Source organism: Oncorhynchus masou, chromosome 21, assembly GCF_036934945.1.
Source record: "Oncorhynchus masou masou isolate Uvic2021 chromosome 21, UVic_Omas_1.1, whole genome shotgun sequence".
NCBI lineage: Eukaryota > Metazoa > Chordata > Actinopteri > Salmoniformes > Salmonidae > Oncorhynchus > Oncorhynchus masou.
The window spans coordinates 52,440,989-52,462,362 of NC_088232.1; the positions used below are offsets into that span (position 1 = coordinate 52,440,989).

At 44.7% G+C, this 21,374-nt stretch overlaps 1 protein-coding gene across 1 annotated transcript in view; it reads right to left on the bottom strand.

Annotated features, from left to right (window-relative positions):
• The window catches only part of LOC135508504 (protein-tyrosine kinase 2-beta-like), a 71,436-nt gene that overhangs the window by 46,722 nt on the left and 3,340 nt on the right, over positions 1-21,374 (bottom strand). Inside the window, exons 2-7 of the mRNA XM_064928753.1 lie at positions 20,900-21,183; positions 6,426-6,604; positions 6,122-6,209; positions 5,634-5,713; positions 5,334-5,396; positions 4,855-4,909 (exon numbers count right to left, since the gene is read on the bottom strand). Of these exons, the coding sequence (XP_064784825.1) occupies positions 4,855-4,909; positions 5,334-5,396; positions 5,634-5,713; positions 6,122-6,209; positions 6,426-6,604; positions 20,900-21,097 (663 nt within the window). The 5' untranslated portion in view covers positions 21,098-21,183. The remainder of the gene's footprint in view (positions 1-4,854; positions 4,910-5,333; positions 5,397-5,633; positions 5,714-6,121; positions 6,210-6,425; positions 6,605-20,899; positions 21,184-21,374) is intronic.

Below are 21,374 nucleotides of genomic sequence, written 5' to 3' on the forward strand. Positions count from 1 at the left end.
CAATGATATTTCTTTATTTGTACTATTTTCTACATTGTAGAATAATAGTGAAGACATCAAAACTATGAAATAACACATATGGAGTCATGTAGTAATAAAAAAAAATTGTTAAACAAATCTAAATATATTTTATTCTTCAAATAGCCACTCTTTGCCTTGATGACAGCCTTGCACACTCTTGGCATTCTCTCAACCAGCTTCACCTGGAATCCTTTTCCAACAATCATGAAGGAGTTCCCACATATGCTGAGCACTTGATGGCTACTTTTCCTTCACTCTTCGGTCCAACTCATCCCAAAACATCTAAATGTGTTTGAGGTCGGGTGATTTTGGAGGCCAGGTCATCAGATGCAGCACTCAATCACTCTCCTTCTTGGTAAAATAGCCCTTACACAGTTTGGAGCGGTGTTGGGTCATTGTCCTATTGAAAAACAGATGATCATCCCATTACGCCAAAACCAGTTGCACACGGCTGTGGTAGCCATGCTGGTTAAGTGGTTAAGTGTGACTTGAATTCTAAATAAATCCCAGACAGTGTCACCAGCAAAGCACCCCCACATCATAACTCCACCTCCTCCATGCTTTACGGTGAGAAATACACATGCAGAGATTGTCCGTTCACCCGTCTCACAAAGACACGGCGGTTTGAACCAGAAATCTTCAATTTGGACTCCAGACCAAAGGACAAATTTCCACCGGTCTAATGTCCATTCAACTCAAATCAAATCACATTTTATTTGTCACATACACATGGTTAGCAGATGTTAATGCGAGTGTAGTGAAATGCTTGTGCTTCTAGTTCCGACAATGCAGTAATAACCAACAAGTAATCTAACTAACGATTCCAAAACTACTGTCGTATACACACAAGTGTAAGGGGATAAAGAATATGTACATGAAGATATAAGAATGAGTGATGGTACAGAGCAGCATAGGCAAGATACAGTAGATGGTATCGAGTACAGTATATACATATGAGATGAGTATGTAAACAAAGTGGCATAGTTAGTGGCTAGTGATACATGTATTACATAAAGATGCAGTAGATGATAGAGTACAGTATATACATATACATATGAGATGAAAAATGTAGGGTATGTAAACATTATATTAGGTAGCATTGTTTAAAGTGGCTAGTGATATATTTTACATAATTTCCCATCAATTCCCATTATTAAAGTGGCTGGAGTTGAGTCAGTGTGTTGGCAGCAGCCACTCAATGTTAGTGGTTGCTCTTTAACAGTCTGATGGCCTTGAGATAGAAGCTGTTTTTCAGTCTCTCGGTCCCAGCTTTGATGCACCTGTACTGACCTCGCCTTCTGGATGATAGCGGGGTGAACAGGCAGTGGCTCGGGTGGTTGTTGTCCTTGATGATCTTTATGGCCTTCCTGTAACATCGGGTGGTGTAGGTGTCCAGGAGGGCAGGTAGTTTGCCCCCGGTGATGCGTTGTGCAGACCTCACTACCCTCTGGAGAGCCTTACGGTTGTGGGCGGAGCAGTTGCCGTACCAAGCGGTGATACAGCCCGCCAGGATGCTCTCGATTGTGCATCTGTAGAAGTTTGTGAGTGCTTTTGGTGACAAGCCTAATTTCTTCAGCCTCCTGAGGTTGAAGAGGCGCTGCTGCGCCTTCTTCACGATGCTGTCTGTGTGGGTGGACCAATTCAGTTAGTCTGTGATGTGTATGCCGAGGAACTTAAAACTTACTACCCTCTCCACTACTGTTTCATCGATGTGGATAGGGGGGTGTTCCCTCTGCAGTTTCCTGAAGTCCACAATCATCTCCTTAGTTTTGTTGACGTTGAGTGTGAGGTTATTTTCCTGACACCACACTCTGAGGGCCCTCACCTCCTCCCTGTAGGCCGTCTCGTCGTTGTTGGTAATCAAGCCTACCACTGTTGTGTCGTCCGCAAACTTGATGATTGAGTTGGAGGCATTGCTCATGTTTCTTGGCCTAAGCATGTCTCTTCTTATTATTGGTGTCCTTTAGTAGTGGTTTCTTTGCAGCAATCAGTCTCCTCTGAATAGTTGATGTTGAGGTGTGTCTGTCACTTGAACTCTCTGAAGCATTTATTTGGCCTGCAATTTCTGAGGCTGGTAACTCTAATGAACTTATCCTCTGCAGCAGAGGTAACTCTGGGTCTTCCAATCCTGTGGGGATCATCATGGGAGCCAGTTTCATCATAGCACTTTATGGTTTTTGTGACTGCACTTGAAGAAACGTTCAACGTTCTTGAAATGTTCCGCATTGACTGACCCTCATGTCTTAAAGTAATGATGGACTGTCATTTCTCTTTGCTTATTTGAGCTATTCTTGCCATAATATAGACTTGGTCTTTTACCAAATAGGGCTATCTTCTGTATACCACCCCTACCCTGTCACAACACAACTGATTGGATCCAAAGCATTAAGGAGGAAAGGAATTCCACAAATTAACTTAAGAAGCCACAACTGTTAATTGAAATGCATTCCAGGTGACTACCTCATGAAGCTGGTTGAGAGAATGCCAAGAGTGTGCAAAGCTGTCATCAAGGCAAAGGGTGGCTTTTTGAAGAATCTTAAATATAACAACATATTTTGATTTGTTTAACCTCTTACATCTATGGGGGCGCTATTTCATTTTTGGATGAAAAACATTCCCGTTTTAAACAAGATATTTTGTCACAAAAAGATGCTCGACTATGCATATAATTGATAGCTTTCGAAAGAAAACACTCTGACGTGTCCAGAACTACCAAGATATTCTCTGTGCGTGCCCTAGAACGTGAGCTTCAGGCAAAACCAAGATGAGATGGCATCCAGGAAATGAGCAGGATTTTTGAGGCTCTGTTTTCCATTGTCTCCTTATATGGCTGTGAATGCGAGAGGAATGAGCCTGCCCTTTCTGTCGTTTCCCCAAGGTGTCTGCAGCATTGTGACGTATTTGTAGGCAGATCATTGGAAGATTGACCATAAGAGACCACATTTACCAGGTGTCCGCCCGGTGTCCTGCGCCGAAATTGGTGCGCAAAAGTCACCTGCCAGTATTTTTCCATGGGATACAGAGAGGAAAGCAAGCTTCCACGAACTGCATATCAATGAAGAGATATGTGAAAAAACACCTTGAGGATTGATTCCAAACAACGTTTGCCATGTTTCGGTCGATATTATGTAGTTAATCCGGAAAAAGTTTTACGTTGTAGGTGACTGAATTTTCGGTTTGTTTCGGTAGCCAGACGCAATGTAGAAAACGGAACGATTTCTCCTACACACAGACGCTTTCAGGAAAAACTGCGCATTTGGTATGTAACTGAGAGTCTCCTCATTGAAAACATCAGAAGCTCTTCAAAGGTAAATGATTTTATTTATTTGGTTATCTGGTTTTTGTGAAAATGTTGCGTGCTAAATGCTACTCAAAATGCTATGCTAGCTTTGCATACTCTTACACAAATTAGTCAATTTCTATGGTTCAAAAGCATATTTTGAAAATCTGAGATGACAGTGTTGTTAAGAAAAGGCTAAGCTTGAGAGCAGACGCATTATTTTCATTTTATTTGCGATTTTCAGAAATCGTTAACGTTGCGTTATGCTAATGAGCCTGAGGCTTTAGTCACAAACCCGGATCCGGGATGGGGAGTTTCAAGAAGTTAACAATTTGTTGGTTACTACATGATTCCATGTGTTATTTCATAGATTTGATGTCTTCACTATTATTCTACAATGTAGAAAAAAGTAAAAAATAAAATAAAACCCTTGGTCATCATACCACTCAGGAAGGAGACGTGTTCTGTCTCCTAGATATTAACGTATTTTGGTGCGAAAAGTGCAAATCAATCCCAGAACAACAGCAAAGGACCTTGTGACGATGCTGGAGGAAACAGGTACAAAATTATCTATATCCACAGTAAAACGAGTCCTGTATCAACATAACTTGAAATGCCGCTCAGCAAGGAAGAAGCCACTGCTCAAAAACCGCCATAAAAAAAGCCAGACTACGGTTTGCAACTGCATATGGGGACAAAGATCGTACTTTTTGGAGAAATGTCCTCTGTTCTGATGAAACAAAAATAGAACCGTTTGGCCATAATGACCATCATTATGTTTGGAGGAAAAAGGTGGATGCTTGCAAGCCGAAGAACACCATCCCAACCGTGAAGCACGGGGGTGGCAGCATCATATATTGAAGCAACATCTCAAGACATCAGTCAGGAAGTTAAAGCTTGGTCGCAAATGGGTCTTCCAAATGGACAATGACCCCAAGCATACTTACAAAGTTGTGGCAAAATGGCTGGAGGCCAACAAAGTCAAGGTATTGGAGTGACCATCACAAAGCCCTGACCTCAATCCTATAGAACATTTGTGGGCAGAACTGAAAAAGCGCGTGCGAGCAAGGAGGCCTACAAACCTGACTCAGTTACACCAGCTCTGTCAGGAGGAATGGGCCAAAAATTCACCCACCTTATTGGTGGAAGCTTGTGGAAGGGTACCCGAAATGTTTGACCCAAGTTAAACAATTTAAAGGCAATGCTACCAAATACTAATTGAGCGTATGTAAACTTCTGACCCACTGGGGATATGATGAAAGAAATAAAAGCTGATTCTCTCTACTATTATTCTGACATTTCATATTCTTAAAATAAAGTGGTGATCCTAACTAACCCAAGACAGGGAATTTTTACTAGGATGTAATGTCAGGAATTGTGAAAAACTGAGTTTAAATGTATTTGGCTAAGGTGTATGTAAACTTCTGACTTCAACTGCACATCACTTATCAACACATGGTGAACAGATAACTAATACCTCTGGAATAGTTGCTGGTTATCAATATAAAAGGTTAAAGTCAATAAATGAATCAATAATTAAATCAATCCAGTACCTTCATGTTGTCAGTCATCTCCTTCGGGAAGAACAGACCCAGTCCTACATCCTTCCTGTACAGACAGACACACAGACACACACACACACACACACACACACACACACACACACACACACACACACACACAGAGACAGCACACGCACACGCACACGCACACGCACACGCACACGCACACGCACACGCACACACACACACACACACACACACACACACACAGAGACAGAACACACCGAACACACACACACACACACACACACACACACACACACACACACACACACACACACACACACACACACACACACACACACACACACACACACACACAGACACGCACACATGTACGCAAACACAAGGAAAAACAGACAAAATGTCCATTAATTACACACACACACACACACACACACACACAAATCAATGAGCCCCCAACACACCCAATTACAGAACCATAACAAACCTTCCCGGACAGTACTTACTCTAACAGTTCGTAGTTGGACTTTTTCTCCAGTCCATTGGGGTTCATGTCTTTATAGAACCTCCTGTAGGGAAAAACACACGCATGTGAGTATTGGTGGGATTGAATGAGTATTGGTGGGATTGAATGAGTATTGGTGGGATTGAATGAGTATTGGTGGGATTGAATGGAAGGTTGTGTGTGTTATTTCGGGTTAAGGGTTAGGGTTAGGGTGTGGAAAAACAAGATTTTGAATGGGAATGAATTGTTTAGTCCCCACAAGGATAGTAAAATGAATATGTTTGTGTAGGAGGGTTGTTACCTGATCTCCAGACAACCTAACTGCAAGGCCATCCCATCACTCACTTTACTGGCATAGTGCTGCATGTAGTCACTTCTCACCTGACAAGGTGTTCAGAAAAATACACTTTAATAAGGATCAGAACTGTACAACAAGTAAAACACCACAAATAGACAGAGAGAGAGAGAAACAGACAGACAAACGGAGAGACAGACAGACACACGGAGAGACAGACAGACACACGGAGAGACAGACAGACAGACACACGGGGAGACAGACAGACAGACACACGGGGAGACAGACAGACAGACACACGGGGAGACAGACAGACACACGGAGAGGCAGACAGACAGACACACGGAGAGGCAGACAGACAGACACACGGAGAGACAGACAGACAGACAGACAGACAGACAGACAGACAGACAGACAGACAGACAGACAGACAGACAGACAGACAAACAGACAAACAGACAAACAGACAGACAGACAGACAGACAGACACCAACCTGCTGGTAGAAGTAGAGCAGTGTGGTTCTGTCATCTTTAAACTTTTCTATGAAGTCGGCAGGGACGTACCTAATGCGCAGGTCATATCTGAACACACACAGGGGTTAGAGGTTAAGGTTTAGAGGTCAGGAGCAAGAAGCAGTTAATATCTGGATAAATTACAAAGTCGTAAGCCATGTCTCGTTCTAAAATGTCTCTTCTTAAAAATCAGATTTTAAACCTAACCTTAACCCTAATGTTAACCAAGAGGTCATGTGCTAGAGGTCAGGGGTCAGGGCCTAGAGGTCAGGGGTCAGGGGTTACCTCCACTCTGCCTCCAGATGCTGTTGTTCGTAGCGTAGCCGCAGTTCAGACACGGTGAGGTTGGGGTGTAGCCAATGGACCTCAGCTGACTTCAGGTGTTTCAGCAGAAGGCCGTAGCAGAGGGAGTGTTGTATGTCTGGACCCACACATCCGCTGGACAACACCGCTGATATTATATTCTGGAAACAGTTAAGGTATTATAGTACACTATACAGTATAGTAGTGTAGGGGGACAACACCGTAACATAACCACATTATAGTAGAAATATATTATAGTAGAAATATATTATAGTAGAAATATATTATATTGGAAATATATTATATTGGAAATATATTATAGTAGAAATATATTATAGTGGAAATATACGGTGAATAAATATATTATAGTAGAAATATATTATAGTGGAATTATATTATAGAGGAAATATATTATAGTAGAAATACATTATAGTAGACATATATTATAGTAGAAATATATTATAGTGGAAGTATATTATAGTGGAAATATATTATAGTGGAAATATATTATAGTGGAAATATATTATAGAAGAAATATATTATAGTAGAAATTTATTATAGTGGAATTTATTATAGTGAAAATATATTATAGTGGAAATATATTATAGTGGAAATATATTATAGTGGAAATATACGGTGAATAAATATATTATAGTAGAAATATATTATAGTGGAATTATATTATAGTGGAATTATATTATAGAGGAAATATATTGTAGAAGAAATATATTATAGTGGAAATATATTATAGTGGAAATATATTATAGTGGAAATATATTATCGTAGCAATATATTATAGTAGAAATATATTATAGTGGAAATATATTATAGTGGAAATATATTATAGTAGAAATATATTATAGAAGAAATATATTATTGTGGAAATATATTATAGAAGAAATATATTATAGTAGAAATATATTATAGTGGAATATATTATAGTGGAAATATATTATAGTGGAAATATATTATAGTAGAAATATATTATAGTAGAAATATATTATAGTGGAAATATATTATAGTGGAAATATATTATAGTGGAAATATATTATAGTAGAAATATATTATAGTGGAAATATATTATAGTGGAAATATATTATAGTGGAAATATATTATAGTAGAAATATATTATAGTAGAAATATATTATAGTGGAAATATATTATAGTGGAAATATATTATAGTGGAAATATATTATAGTAGAAATATATTATAGTGGAAATATATTATAGTGGAAATATATTATAGTGGAAATATATTATAGTAGAAATATATTATAGAAGAAATATATTATAGTAGAAATATATTATAGTAGAAATATATTATAGTGGAAATATATTATAGTAGAAATATATTATAGTGGAAATATATTATAGTGGAAATATATTATAGTAGAAATATATTATAGTGGAATATATTATAGTAGAAATATGAATAATACTACAGTAGCAATATTAGTATGTCAATACTATAATAATAGTATACTGTATATATAGTAGTGACCCATAGAGTTCAGTCCTCTCTACAGTAAACTAGTAGTTTAGATGTAAAGTTCCCGACACTCCCTAGAAAAAAAGGTGCTATTTAGAACCTGGTTCTTTGGCTGTCCCCAAAGGAGAACCACTTGAAGAACCTTTATTGGTTCCAGGTCGAACTGTTTTGGTTCCAGGTAAAAACCATTTTTGCGTTCTCTGTAGAAACCTTTCCACAGAGGGTTCTACTTGGAACCCAAAGGGGTTCTCCTATGGGTGCAGCCTGAATAATCCTTCTTTTTCTACGAGTGTATAAGGGGGACTTCTGAAGCGGTTCAGACTGACATTTTGGTGTACAGAGCGGTGTGTGAAAGCCGTAGGGTCTCGTGCCTTAGAATGCCCGAAAGACCCATATGTCTGCTCTCTGTTTCCACTCTCTCAGTGGAGGTGACTTGAAGTGTCAGGTTTCAGACACCACATTTGAACGGGGTGTGTGGCACAATGTGTCACATTTTTCTGGCCTATCCAGACAATATAATGAATTTGCTCTCCTTCGGAGCGACAGAACCCAGCCTGGGAGACGGCATATGAAAGGTGACAGTCTAGAAAATCATATAGCTGTGTTCTCATCGCACTGCGATATTCTTCAGGTGGAATAAGAGCTCTCAACATGAAAAAAAATACTAAACTATTTCATAGAATTGAAACAAGACCACCGTCTCTTGGTCACAGACAGGCAAAATCCCTTAGTGATTAAAGCTGAAGTTGTACTGAGCCTGCACACATTTGAATGCTGTCTCTGCACTGTGGACATTATATGAAAGTTAATTGAAATGATGCCAATATTGTACTGTCACTAAGTATGATAACTGAAAAAATACATCAACAATATATAAACGCAAAACGTAAAGTGTTGGTCTCACGTTTCATGAACTGAAATAAAAGATCCCAGAAATGTTCGATACGCACAAAAGGCGGGAATGTCCACCAGAGCTGTTACCGGAGAATTTAATGTTAATTTCTCTACCATAAGCCACCTCATGTCATTTTAGAGAATTTGTCATTCTGTTTAACTGGCCTCACAACCGCAGACAACATGTATGGTGTCGTGTGGGCGAGCGGTTGGCTGATGTCAACATTGTGAACAGAGTGCCCCATGGTGGAGGTGGGGTTATGGTATGGACAGCCAAAAGCTACAGACAACCAATACAACTGCATTATATCGCCGGCAATTTGAATGCACATAGATACGGTGGCGAGATCCGTTGTGGTGCCATTCATCCACCTCCATCACCTCATGTTACAGCATGATAATGCACGGCCCCATGTCGCAAGGATCTGAACTCAATTCCTGAAAGCTGAAAATGTCTCAGTTCTTCGATGGCCTGCATATTCACCAATGTCACCCATTAAGCATGTTTGAAATGCACTGGATCGACGTGTAAGACAGCGTGTTCCAGTTCCTGCCAATATCCAGCAACTTCGCACAGTCATTGAAGAGAAGTGGGACAACACTCAACAACCTGATCAATTCTATGTGAAGGAGATGTGTCGCGCTGCATGAGGCAAATGGGGGTCACACCAGATACTGACTGGTGTTCTGATCGACGGGCGCTGCCTTTTTATTTTAAGGTATCTGTGACCAACCGATGCATATCTGTATTCCCAGTCATGTTTAAATCCATAGATTAGAGCCTCATGAATTTATTTCAATGGACTGATTTCCTTATGTGAACTGTAACTCAGTAACATCTTTCAAAGTGTTGCATGTTGCACCTCAAGCTCAACTTCGACAAGATGGAACTACTCTTCCTCCCGGGGAAGGCCTCCCTGCTCCAAGATCTCTCCATCACGGTTGATATCTCCACGGTGTGGAAAGAACCTTGGCATGTCCCTGGACGACAACAAACCCTGTCTTTCTCTGCAAACATCAAAGCAGTGACTCGCTCCTGCAGGTTCATGTTCTACAACATCAGTAGAGTACAACCCTACCTCACACAGGAAGAGGCACATCCGTAGAGTACGACCCTACCTCACACAGGAAGAGGCACATCCATAGAGTACAACCCTACCTCACACAGGAAGAGGCACATCCGTAGAGTACAACCCTACCTCATGTTCATGCCCTACAACATCCAGAGTACAACCCTACCTCACACAGGAAGAGGCACATCCGTAGAGTACAACCCTACCTCATGTTCATGCCCTACAACATCCAGAGTACAACCCTACCTCACACAGGAAGAGGCACATCCGTAGAGTACAACCCTACCTCATGTTCATGCTCTACAACATCAGTAGAGTACAACCCTACCTCACACAGGAAGAGGCACATCCGTAGAGTACAACCCTACCTCATGTTCATGCTCTACAACATCAGTAGAGTACAACCCTACTTCACACAGGAAGAGGCACAATCCAGGAAGAGGCACATCCGTAGAGTACAACCCTACCTCATGTTCATGCTCTACAACATCCAGAGTACAACCCTACCTCACACAGGAAGAGGCACATCCGTAGAGTACAACCCATGTTCATGCCCTACAACACAGGAAGGAAGAGCACATCCGTAGAGTACAAACCCATGTTCATGCTCTACAACATCAGTAGAGACCTCATGTTCATGCTCTACAACATCAGGTCCTACCTCACACAGGAAGAGGCACATTGAGGCTACCTCATGTCATCTACAACATCAGTAGAGTTTAGACTAGTGCAACTACATGTTCATGGCATCAGGGCTCACACAGGATGAGGCACATGTGTACAACCCATCACACAGGAAGCAGCACCCTCTGCAACAGGTCCTGAGGCTCTTGTCATCTGCAACCTAGACTCTTGTCAACTACTGTTGGCTGGGCTCCCGGCGCAAACCGCTCTGCAGACCGTTCAACCTTCCCAAATTTCCCATGTCACCCTGCTCCTCCACACACTCCATCATGGTGTTTACCTATGGAGCAAGAGCAACTGCCCCTCCCTACCTTCAGGCTCTGCTCAAACCCTACACCCCAACGCGAGCACTCCATTCTGCCAGCTCTGGTCTCCTGGCCATCCCACAACTACAGGAATGCAGCTCCCACTCAGCCCAGTCAAAGCTCCTCTCTGTCCTGGAACCCCAATGGTGGAACCAGCTTCCCCCTGAAGCTAGGACAGCAGAGTCCCTGTCCATCTTCCCCCTGACACTAGGACAGCAGAGGCCCTGCCCATCTTCCCCTGATACTAGGACAGCAGAGTCCCTGTCCATCTTCCCCTGATACTAGGACAGCAGAGTCCCTGTCCATCTTCCCCTGATACTAGGACAGCAGAGTCCCTGTCCATCTTCCCCTGATACTAGGACAGCAGAGTCCCTGTCCATCTCCCCCTGATACTAGGACAGCAGAGTCCCTGTCCATCTCCCCCTGATACTAGGACAGCAGAGTCCCTGTCCATCTTCCCCCTGATACTAGGACAGCAGAGTCCCTGTCCATATTCCCCTGATACTAGGACAGTAGAGTCCCTGTCCATCTTCCCCTGATGCTAGGACAGCAGAGTCCCTGTCCATCTTCCCCTGATACTAGGACAGCAGAGTCCCTGTCCATCTTCCCCCTGATGCTAGGACAGTAGAGTCCCTGTCCATCTTCCCCCTGATGCTAGGACAGCAGAGTCCCGGTCCATCTTCCCCTGATGCTAGGACAGCAGAGTCCCTGTCCATCTTCCCCCTGATGCTAGGACAGCAGAGTCCCTGTCCATCTTCCCCCTGACACTAGGACAGCAGAGTCCCTGTCCATCTTCCCCCCTGATGCTAGGACAGTAGAGTCCCTGTCCATCTTCCCCCTGATGCTAGGACAGTAGAGACCCTGTCCATCTTCCCCTGATGATAGGACAGCAGAGTCCCTGTCCATCTCCCCCTGATGCTAGGACAGCAGAGTCCCTGTCCATCTCCCCCTGATGCTAGGACAGCAGAGTCCCTGTCCATCTTCCCCTGATACTAGGACAGCAGAGTCCCTGTCCATCTTCCCCCTGACACTAGGACAGCAGAGTCCCTGTCCATCTTCCCCTGATGCTAGGACAGCAGAGTCCCTGTCCATCTCCCCCTGATGCTAGGACAGCAGAGTCCCTGTCCATCTTCCCCTGATACTAGGACAGCAGAGTCCCTGTCCATCTTCCCCTGACACTAGGACAGCAGAGTCCCTGACCATCTTCCCCCTGATGCTAGGACAGCAGAGTCCCCTGCCCATCTCCCCCTGATGCTAGGACAGCAGAGTCCCTGACCATCTTCCCCCTGATGCTAGGACAGCAGAGTCCCTGTCCATCTTCCCCCTGATACTAGGACAGCAGAGTCCCTGTCCATCTTCCCCCTGACACTAGGACAGCAGAGTCCCGGTCCATCTTCCCCTGATTCTAGGACAGCAGAGTCCCGGTCCATCTTCCCCCTGATGCTAGGACAGTAGAGTCCCGGTCCATCTTCCCCCTGATGCTAGGACAGCAGAGTCCCTGTCTATCTCCCCTGATACTAGGACAGCAGAGTCCCTGCCCATCTTCCCCCTGAAGCTAGGACAGTCAGAGTCCCGGTCCATCTTCCCCTTGATGATAGACAGGGACTGCTGTCCTATCTCCCCCTGATACTAGGACAGCAGAGTCCCTGTCCATCTTCCCCTGACACTAGGACAGCAGAGTCCCTGCCCATCTTCTGAAAACATTTGAAACCCTACCTCTTCAGAAGAGAATCTTAAATAATCCCCCCCCCAAAAAAAAAAAATATATTCACCAACACATGCACTTGACTCCCAACATTTGTACCTCTGATTTTGTGATGTGTTTGTACCACCTAGCTATCTTAAGAGGAATGCACTCACTAACTGTAAGTCACTCTGGATAAGAGCATCTGCTAAATTACTCAAATGTAAATGTCAAATATTGTTACATATTACATATTTACATGTTTTACATTTCTATTATTCCACATTGTTGGAAAGGGCCCGTAAGTAAGCAGATCACTGTTAGTCTACACCTGTTGTTTACCACGCATTGCACTGTTAGTCTACACCTGTTGTTTACCACGCATTGCACTGTTAGTCTATACCTGTTGTTTACCAAGCAGATCACTTTTAGTCTACACCTGTTGTTTACCAAGCATTTTACTGTTAGTCTACACCTGTTGTTTACCACGCATTGCACTGTTAGTCTATACCTGTTGTTTACCAAGCAGATCACTTTTAGTCTACACCTGTTGTTTACCAAGCATTTTACTGTTAGTCTACACCTGTTGTTTACCACGCATTGCACTGTTAGTCTATACCTGTTGTTTACCAAGCAGATCACTTTTAGTCTACACCTGTTGTTTACCAAGCATTTTACTGTTAGTCTACACCTGTTGTTTACCACGCATTGCACTGTTAGTCTATACCTGTTGTTTACCAAGCAGATCACTTTTAGTCTACACCTGTTGTTTACCAAGCATTTCACTGTTAGTCTATACCTGTTGTTTACCAAGCAGATCACTGTTAGTCTACACCTGATGTTTACCACGCATTTCAATGTTAGTCTATACCTGTTGTTTACCAAGCAGATCACTGTTAGTCTACACCTGATGTTTACCACGCATTTCAATGTTAGTCTATACCTGTTGTTTACCAAGCAGATCACTGTTAGTCTACACCTGATGTTTACCAAGCATTTCACTGTTAGTCTACACCTGATGTTTACAAAGCATATAACGCTCACCAGAATCAGCGTTTGGATATGTATACCAAACGCACTCACAAAAGAAGGTATTTGGACATAAATAACGGACATTTTCGAACAAAACAAACATTTATTGTGGACCTGGGATTCCTGGTGTCATGTCTTGTTATGTCTGTTCCTGTCCTTTCTCTTCATCTCTCTCTCTGCTGGTCTTTTTAGGTTACCTTCTCTGTCTCTCATTCCTCAGCTGTTCTACATCTGCCCTAACTAGCTCTTTCACTCTTCCCCACCTGTTCTCTCTTCCCCTCTGATTAGGTCTCTATTTCTCTCTCTGTTCCTGCTACTTTCAGTGTCTGATTCTTGTTTGTGTTTTTTGATGCCAGAAGCAAGCTGTCGTCTCGTTTGCTTCCACCTTGTCCTGTCCTGTCGGAGTCTGCCTGGCAGGAGCATCCTGCACTATACTAACGTTCTTTTGTTCCGCTGACAACGTTGGAAGAGGATTTATGCCATTCCTGTATTTTCATTAAAGAACTCTGTTTTCTGTTAAAACCGCTTTTGGGTCTTCACTCAAGTTCATAACAGAAGAATCAGACCAAGAATGGACCCAGCGGCTCCGGACCCTTTTCACTCCCGGTCGAGATCCAGGGAGCGATGCTAGGCAGACACGAGGAGGAATTGTCTGCTGCTCAACATGCCGTTGAGACCCTGGCCGTCAAGTCTCCGACCTCACAAGACGGGTTCACCAACTCCACCTCGATCCACCGCCCACTTCCAGGGTTTCCGAGTCTCCGGAGCCCAGGATCAACAACCCGCCGTGTTACTCTGGGGAGCCCACTGAGTGCCGCTCATTCCTCACTCAGTGTGATGTGGTGTTCTCTCTCCAGCCCAACACTTACTCCAGCAGCCCGCATCGCCTTCATTTCTCTCTTACCGGACGGGCGCGTGAGTGGGGCACGGCAGTCTGGGAGGCGAGGGCTGAGTGTATTAACCAGTATCAGGACTTTAAGGAGGAGATGATACGGGTTTTTGACCGTTCTGTTTTTGGCGAGGAGGCTTCCAGGGCCCTGTCTTCCCTATGTCAGGGGAATAGATCCATAACGGATTATTCTATTGAGTTTCGCACTCTCGCTGCCTCTAGTGACTGGAACGAGCCGGCTTTGCTCGCTCGTTTTCTGGAGGGTCTCCACGTCGAGGTTAAGGATGAGATCCTCTCCCGGGAGGTTCCTTCCAGTCTGGACTCCTTAATAGCTCTCGCTATTCGCATAGAGCGACGGTTTGATCTTCGTCGCCGAGCTCGTGGAAAGGAGCTCACGTTCTCCGTTGCTCCCCTCTCCACATCACTGCCACCTGCCGCATCTCTGCCACCCTCCTCCGCCGGCTCGGATGCTGAGCCTATGCAGCTGGGGGTATTCGCATCTCGGCCAAGGAGAGGGAACGGAGAATCACCATCGCCTCTGTCTCTACTGCGGCTCCGCTGGTCATTTTGTCACCTCATGTCCAGTAAAAGCCAGAGCTCATCAGTAAGAGGAGGGCTACTGGTGAGCGCAACTACTCAGGCCTCTCCTTCTGGATCACACCTTTCCGGTCCATCTCTGCTGGCCCGGTTCATCTGCTTCCTGCAGTGCCTTGATAGACTCTGGGGCGGAGGGCTGTTTTATGGACGAGACCTGGGCTCGGGAACATGACATTCCTCTCAGACAGTTAGGGAGCCCAGGGCCTTGTTCGCTTTAGATGGTAGTTCTCTCCCCAAGATTCAGCGTGAGACGCTGCCTTTAACCCTCACTGTCTCTGGTAATCATAGCGAAACCATTTCTTTTTTAATTTTTCGTTCACCTTTTACACCTGTTGTTTTGGGTCATCCCTGGCTAGTTCATAACCCTTCTATTAATTGGTCTAGTAATACTATCCTATCCTGGAATGTTTCTTGTCATGTAACCTGTTTAATGTCTGCTATCCCTCCTGTTTCCTCTGTCTCTTCTTCACAGGAGGAGCCTGGCATGACAGGGGTGCCGGAGGAGTATCACGATCTGCGCACGGTGTTCAGTCGTTCAAGGCCACTTCTCTCCCTCCACACCGGTCGTATGACTGTAGTATTGATCTCCTTCCGGGAACTACTCCCCCGGGGTAGATTATACTCTCTGTCGGCTCCCGAACGTAAGGCTCTCGAGGATTATTTGTCAGTTTCGCTCGACGCCGGTACCATAGTCTCCTCCTCCTCCCCCGCCGGAGCGGGGTTTTTTTTTGTTCAGAAGAAGGACGGGTCCCTGCGCCCATGCGTGGATTATCGAGGGCTGAATGACATAACAGTTAAGAATCGTTATCCGCTTCCTCTTATGTCTTCAGCCTTCGAGATCCTGCAGGGAGCCAGGTTTTTCACCAAATTGGACCTTCGTAACGCCTACCATCTCGTGCGCATCAGGGAGGGGAAGTGGAAGACGGCGTTTAACACTCCGTTAGGGCACTTTGAATACCTTTTAACGCTCCAGCTGTCTTTCAGGCACTCACGACGTCCTGAGAGACATGCTGAACATTTTTGTTTTCGTTTACATGGACGATATCCTGATTTTTTCACCGTCTCTCTCGATTCATGTTCAGCACGTGCGACGCGTCCTCCAGCGCCTTTTGGAGAACTGTCTTTATGTGAAGGCTGAGAAGTGCACTTTTCATGCCGCCTCTGTCCCTTTTCTCGGTTCCGTTATTTCCGCTGAGGGCATTAAGATGGATCCCGCTAAGGTCCAGGCTGTCATTGATTGGCCCGTTCCTAAGTCACGCGTCGAGCTGCAGCGCTTTCTGGGCCCGCTAATTTCTATCGTTTCATCCGTACCGGTCAGGTGGCAGCTCCTCTCACAGCCCTTACTTCTGTTAAGACGTGCTTTAAGTGGTCCGTTTCCGCCCAGGGAGCTTTTGATCTTCTTAAGAATCGTTTTACATCCGCACCTATTCTTGTTACACCTGACATCTCTAGACAGTTTGTTGTTGAGGTTGACCGTCAGAGGTGGGCGTGGGAGCCATTCTTTCTCAGCGCTCTCTCTGACGGCAAGGTCCATCATGCGCGTTTTTCTCTCATCGCTTATCGCCGTCAGAACGTAACTATGATGTTGGTAATTGTAATCGCCATTAGCCCTAGGCGAATGGCGACAGTGGTTGGAGGGGGCACGTTCCTTTTGTCGTTTGGACTGACCATAGGAACCTTGAGTACATCCGTTCAGCCAAACGACTTAATGCGCGTCAGGCTCGTTGGGCTCTGTTTTTCGCTCGTTTTTATCGTCCGGGCTCAAAAACACCAAACCTGATGCTTTATCTGTCTCTTCAGTTCTTCTGAGGTCACCACCGACCCCGATGGGATTCTCCCTGAGGGGCGTGTTGTCGGGTTGACTGTCTGGGGAATTGAGAGGCAGGTAAAGCAAGCACTCACACTCCGTCGCCGCGAGCTTGTCCTAGGAACCTTCTGTTGTTGTTCCTACTCCGGCCGTTCTTCAGTGGGCCCACTCTGTTAGCCGGCCACCCCGGCGTTCGGGTACGCTTTCCATTCGCCAGCGTTTCTGGTGGCCCACTCGGGAACGTGACGCGCGTCGATTTGTCGCCGCTTGTTCGGTCTGCAAAGACTAAATCTGGGAACTCTCCTCCTGCCGGCCTTGTTCTCAGACCGCTTCCCATTCCCTCTCGACCGTGGTCTCACATCGTTAGATTTTATCACCGGACTGCCTTCATCAGCGGGGAAGACAGTTATTCTTACGGTTGTCGATAGATTCTCTAAGGCGGCTCATTTCATTCCTCTCGATAAGCTCCCTTCTGCTAAGGAGACGGCTCAGATCATTATCGAGAATGTTTTCCGAATTCATGGCCTTCCGTCTGACGTCGTTTCCGACAGAGGTCCGCAGTTCACGTCTCAATTTTGGAGGGAGTTTTGCCGTTTGATTGGGGCTTCCGTCAGTCTCTCGTCCGGCTTTCATCCCCAGTCTAACGGTCAAGCCGAACGGGCCAATCAGACTGTTGGTCGCATTTACGCAGTCTTTCTTTTCGTAACCCTGCGTCTTGGTCAGAACAGCTCCCCTGGGCAGAGTAAGCCCACAACTCGCTTCCTCGTCTGCTACCGGTCTATCCCCTTTTCAGTGTAGCCTCGGGTACCAGCCTCCGCTGTTCTCATCTCAGCTCGAGTCCTGCGTCCCCTCCGCTCAGGCTTTTGTCCAGCGTTAGCGCACCTGAAAGGGGGTCAGGTCGGCACTTTGCCGTAATAGGGCGCAGACTTGAGGGTTTAGCGTAGGACCAAGAGTCCTAGATATTGTTGCGGTCAGAGAGTATTTCCACTCAGAACCTTTAAGACAGTCTGGCCCCGCGGTTCATTGGTCCGTTCCGTATTTCCCAGGTCATTAATACGCAGTGCGAAGTTCACCCGGTCTTCCATGTCTCCTGTTAGCCCGTTCTTCGCGCCCCCGCTCGTCCCTCCCCCCACACCCATCTACAGGGTTCGTAAGATTTTGGACATGCGCCCTCGGGGCCGTGGTCATCAGTACCTAGTGGATTGGGAGGGCACGGTCCTGAGGAGAGGAGTTGGGTTCCCTCTCGGGACGTGCTGGACCGTTCGCTGATCGATGATTTCCTCCGTTGCCGCCAGGTTTCCTCCTCGAGTGCGCCAGGAGGCGCTCGGGTGAGTGGGGGGTACTGTCATGTCTTGTTATGTCTGTTCCTGTCCTTTCTCTTCATTCTCTCTCTCTGCTGGTCTTTTTAGGTTACCTTCTCTGTCTCTCATTCCTCAGCTGTTCTACATCTGCCCTAACTAGCTCTTTCACTCTTCCCCACCTGTTTCTCTTCCCCCTCTGATTAGGTCTCTATTTCTCTCTCTGTTCCTGCTACTTTCAGTGTCTGATTCTTGTTTGTGTTTTTTGATGCCAGAAGCAAACCTTGTCCTGTCCTGTATTGCCTGGAGCACACTATACTAACGTTCTTTTGTTCCGCTGACAAAAGGATTTATGCCATTCCTGTATTTTCATTAAAGAACTCTGTTTTCTGTTAAAACCGCTTTTGGGTCTTCACTCAAGTTCATAACACCTGGAGTGCTTTCTGTTGAAGATCATCAAAGGTAAGGGAATATTTATCATGTCATTTCTTGTTTATGTTGACGCCATCTTTGCGGCTGTGGTGTTTTTACTTCTGAGCGCCGTCTCTGATTATTGCATGGGTTTCTTTTTCCGTAAAGTTTCATTTAAATCTGACAAAGCGGTTGCATTAAGGAGAGGTATATATATATAATTCCATGTGTACAACTATATTATCATCTACATTTATGGTGAGTATTTCTGTTGAATGATGTGGCTATGCAAAATCACTTCATGTTTTTGGAACTAGTGAATCTAACGCGCCAATGTAAACTCAGATTTTTTACAATATAAATATGAACTTTATCAAACAAAACATGCATGTATTGTGTAACATGAAGTCCTATGAGTGTCATCTGATGAAGATAATTCAAGGTTAGTGATTAATTTTCTTTATTTCTGTTTTTGTGAATGCTATATTTTGCTGGAAAATGGCTGTGCTTATTGTGGTTTGGTGGAGACCTAACATAATCCTTTGTAGTGCTTTCGCTGAAATGCCCATTTGAAATCGGACACTTTGGTAGGATTAACAACGAGAATAGCTTTAAAATGATATAAGACACATGTATGTTTTAGGAATTGTAATTATGAGATTTCTGTGGTTTGAATTTTGGCGCCCTCTATTTTCACTGGTAGTTGTCTTATCGATCCCGGTATCGGGATTGCAGCCATTACAGGTTAAGGACCCCTCCTGTTCTCCACTCATTACCTGTATTAACTGCACCTGTTTGAACTTGTTACCTGTATAAAAGACACCTGTCCACACACTCAATCAAACAGACTCCAACCTCTCCACAATGGCCAAGACCAGAGAGCTGTGTAAGGACATCCGGGTTAAAATTGTAGACCTGCACAAGGCTGGGATGGGCTACAGGACAATAGGCAAGCAGCTTGGTGAGAAGGCAACAACTGTTGGTGCAATTATTAGAAAATGAAGAAGTTCAAGATGACGGTCAATCACCATTGGTCTGGGACTCCATGCAAGATCTCACCTCGTGGGGCATCAATGATCATGAGGAAGGTGAGGGATCAGCCCAGAACTACACGGCAAGACCTGGTCAATGACCTGAAGAGATCTGGGACCACAGTCTCAAAGAAAACCATTAGTAACACACTGCGCCGTCATGGATTAAAATCCTGCAGCGCACCCAAGGTCCCCCTGCTCAAGACAGCAAATTTCCAGGCCCGTCTGAAGTTTGCCAATGACCATCTGGATGATCCAGAGGAGGAATGGGAGAAGGTCATGTGGTCTGATGAGACACTTGAGAGCTTTTTGGTCTAAACTCCACTCGCCGTGTTTGGAGGAAGAAAAAGGATGAGTACAACCCCAAGAACACCATCCCAACAGTGAAGCATGGAGGAGGAAACATAATTCTTTGGGTATGCTTTTCTGCAAAGGGGACAGGACGACTTCACCGTATTGAGGGGAGGATGGATGGGGCCATGTATCGCGAGATCTTGGCCAACAACCTCCTTCCCTCAGTAAGAGCATTGAAGATGGGTCGTGGCTGGGTCTTCCAGCATGATGACGACCCGAAACACACAGCCAGGGCAACTAAGGAGAGGATCCTTAAGAAGCATCTCAAGGTCCTGGAGTGGCCTAGCCAGTCTCCAGACCTGAACCCAATAGAAAATCATTGGAGGGAGCTGAAAGTCTGTATTGCCAAGCGACATCCCCGAAACCTGAAGCATCTGGAGAAGGTCTGTATGAAGGAGTGGGCCAAAATCCCAGCTGCAGTGTGTGGAAACCTGGTTAAGAACTACAGGAAACGTATGGTCTCTGTAATTGCAAACAAAGGTTTCTGTACCAAATATTAAGTTCTGCTTTTCTGATGTATCAAATACTTATGTCATGCAATAAAATGCAAATTAATTACTTAAAAAATAATACAATGTGATTTTCTGGATTTTTGTTTTAGATTCCATCTCTCACAGTTGAAGTGTATCTATGATAAAAATTACAGACCTCTACGTGCTTTGTAAGTAGGAAAACCTGCAAAAATTGTCAGTGTATCAAATACTTGTTCTACCATATATATATATATATATATATATATATATTTTGGTCTAAACTCCACTCGCCGTGTTTGGAGGAAGAAAAAGGATGAGTACAACCCCAAGAACACCATCCCAACTGTGAAGCATGGAGGTGGAAACATCATTATTTGGGGATATATACACTACAGTATAATGTAATGAGAATGATAGTACAGTAATGTCACTAACCCGTACAGTCATGCCCTCATGACAGCGGACTAGTTTAAAGTTCTTCCCCAGGTTAGCACTGTTGCTGGTGAAACACACTTTGATGATCTTAGTTGGACCATCGTCCCCGGCAACCGTCGTCTGGGAAGTGTCCGAGGACTTTGATTGGCCATAGCTCTCCACAAACTTCCAAGACAATGTGCTGCTGTCACCTGACATCACAGCACACCCGGTCACCACGACACACACACACACAAACACACTCACATGTACACACACTCACTCACAACATCCCCACTTCACACCTGCAGAAAGGGAAAGAGAGAGGTCAATACATTAGACTGGGAGAAACATCTAAGTGTGTTGTGATTATGTCATCCCTGGAGCTTGCCACCATTTCCTAGTTTTCTAGTGTGTGTGTGTGTCACACAAGCTGAGCGTGTACACACACGTGGGGATGTAGCAACGCTTCCTGTGGGTGTGTACGCATAAAAGA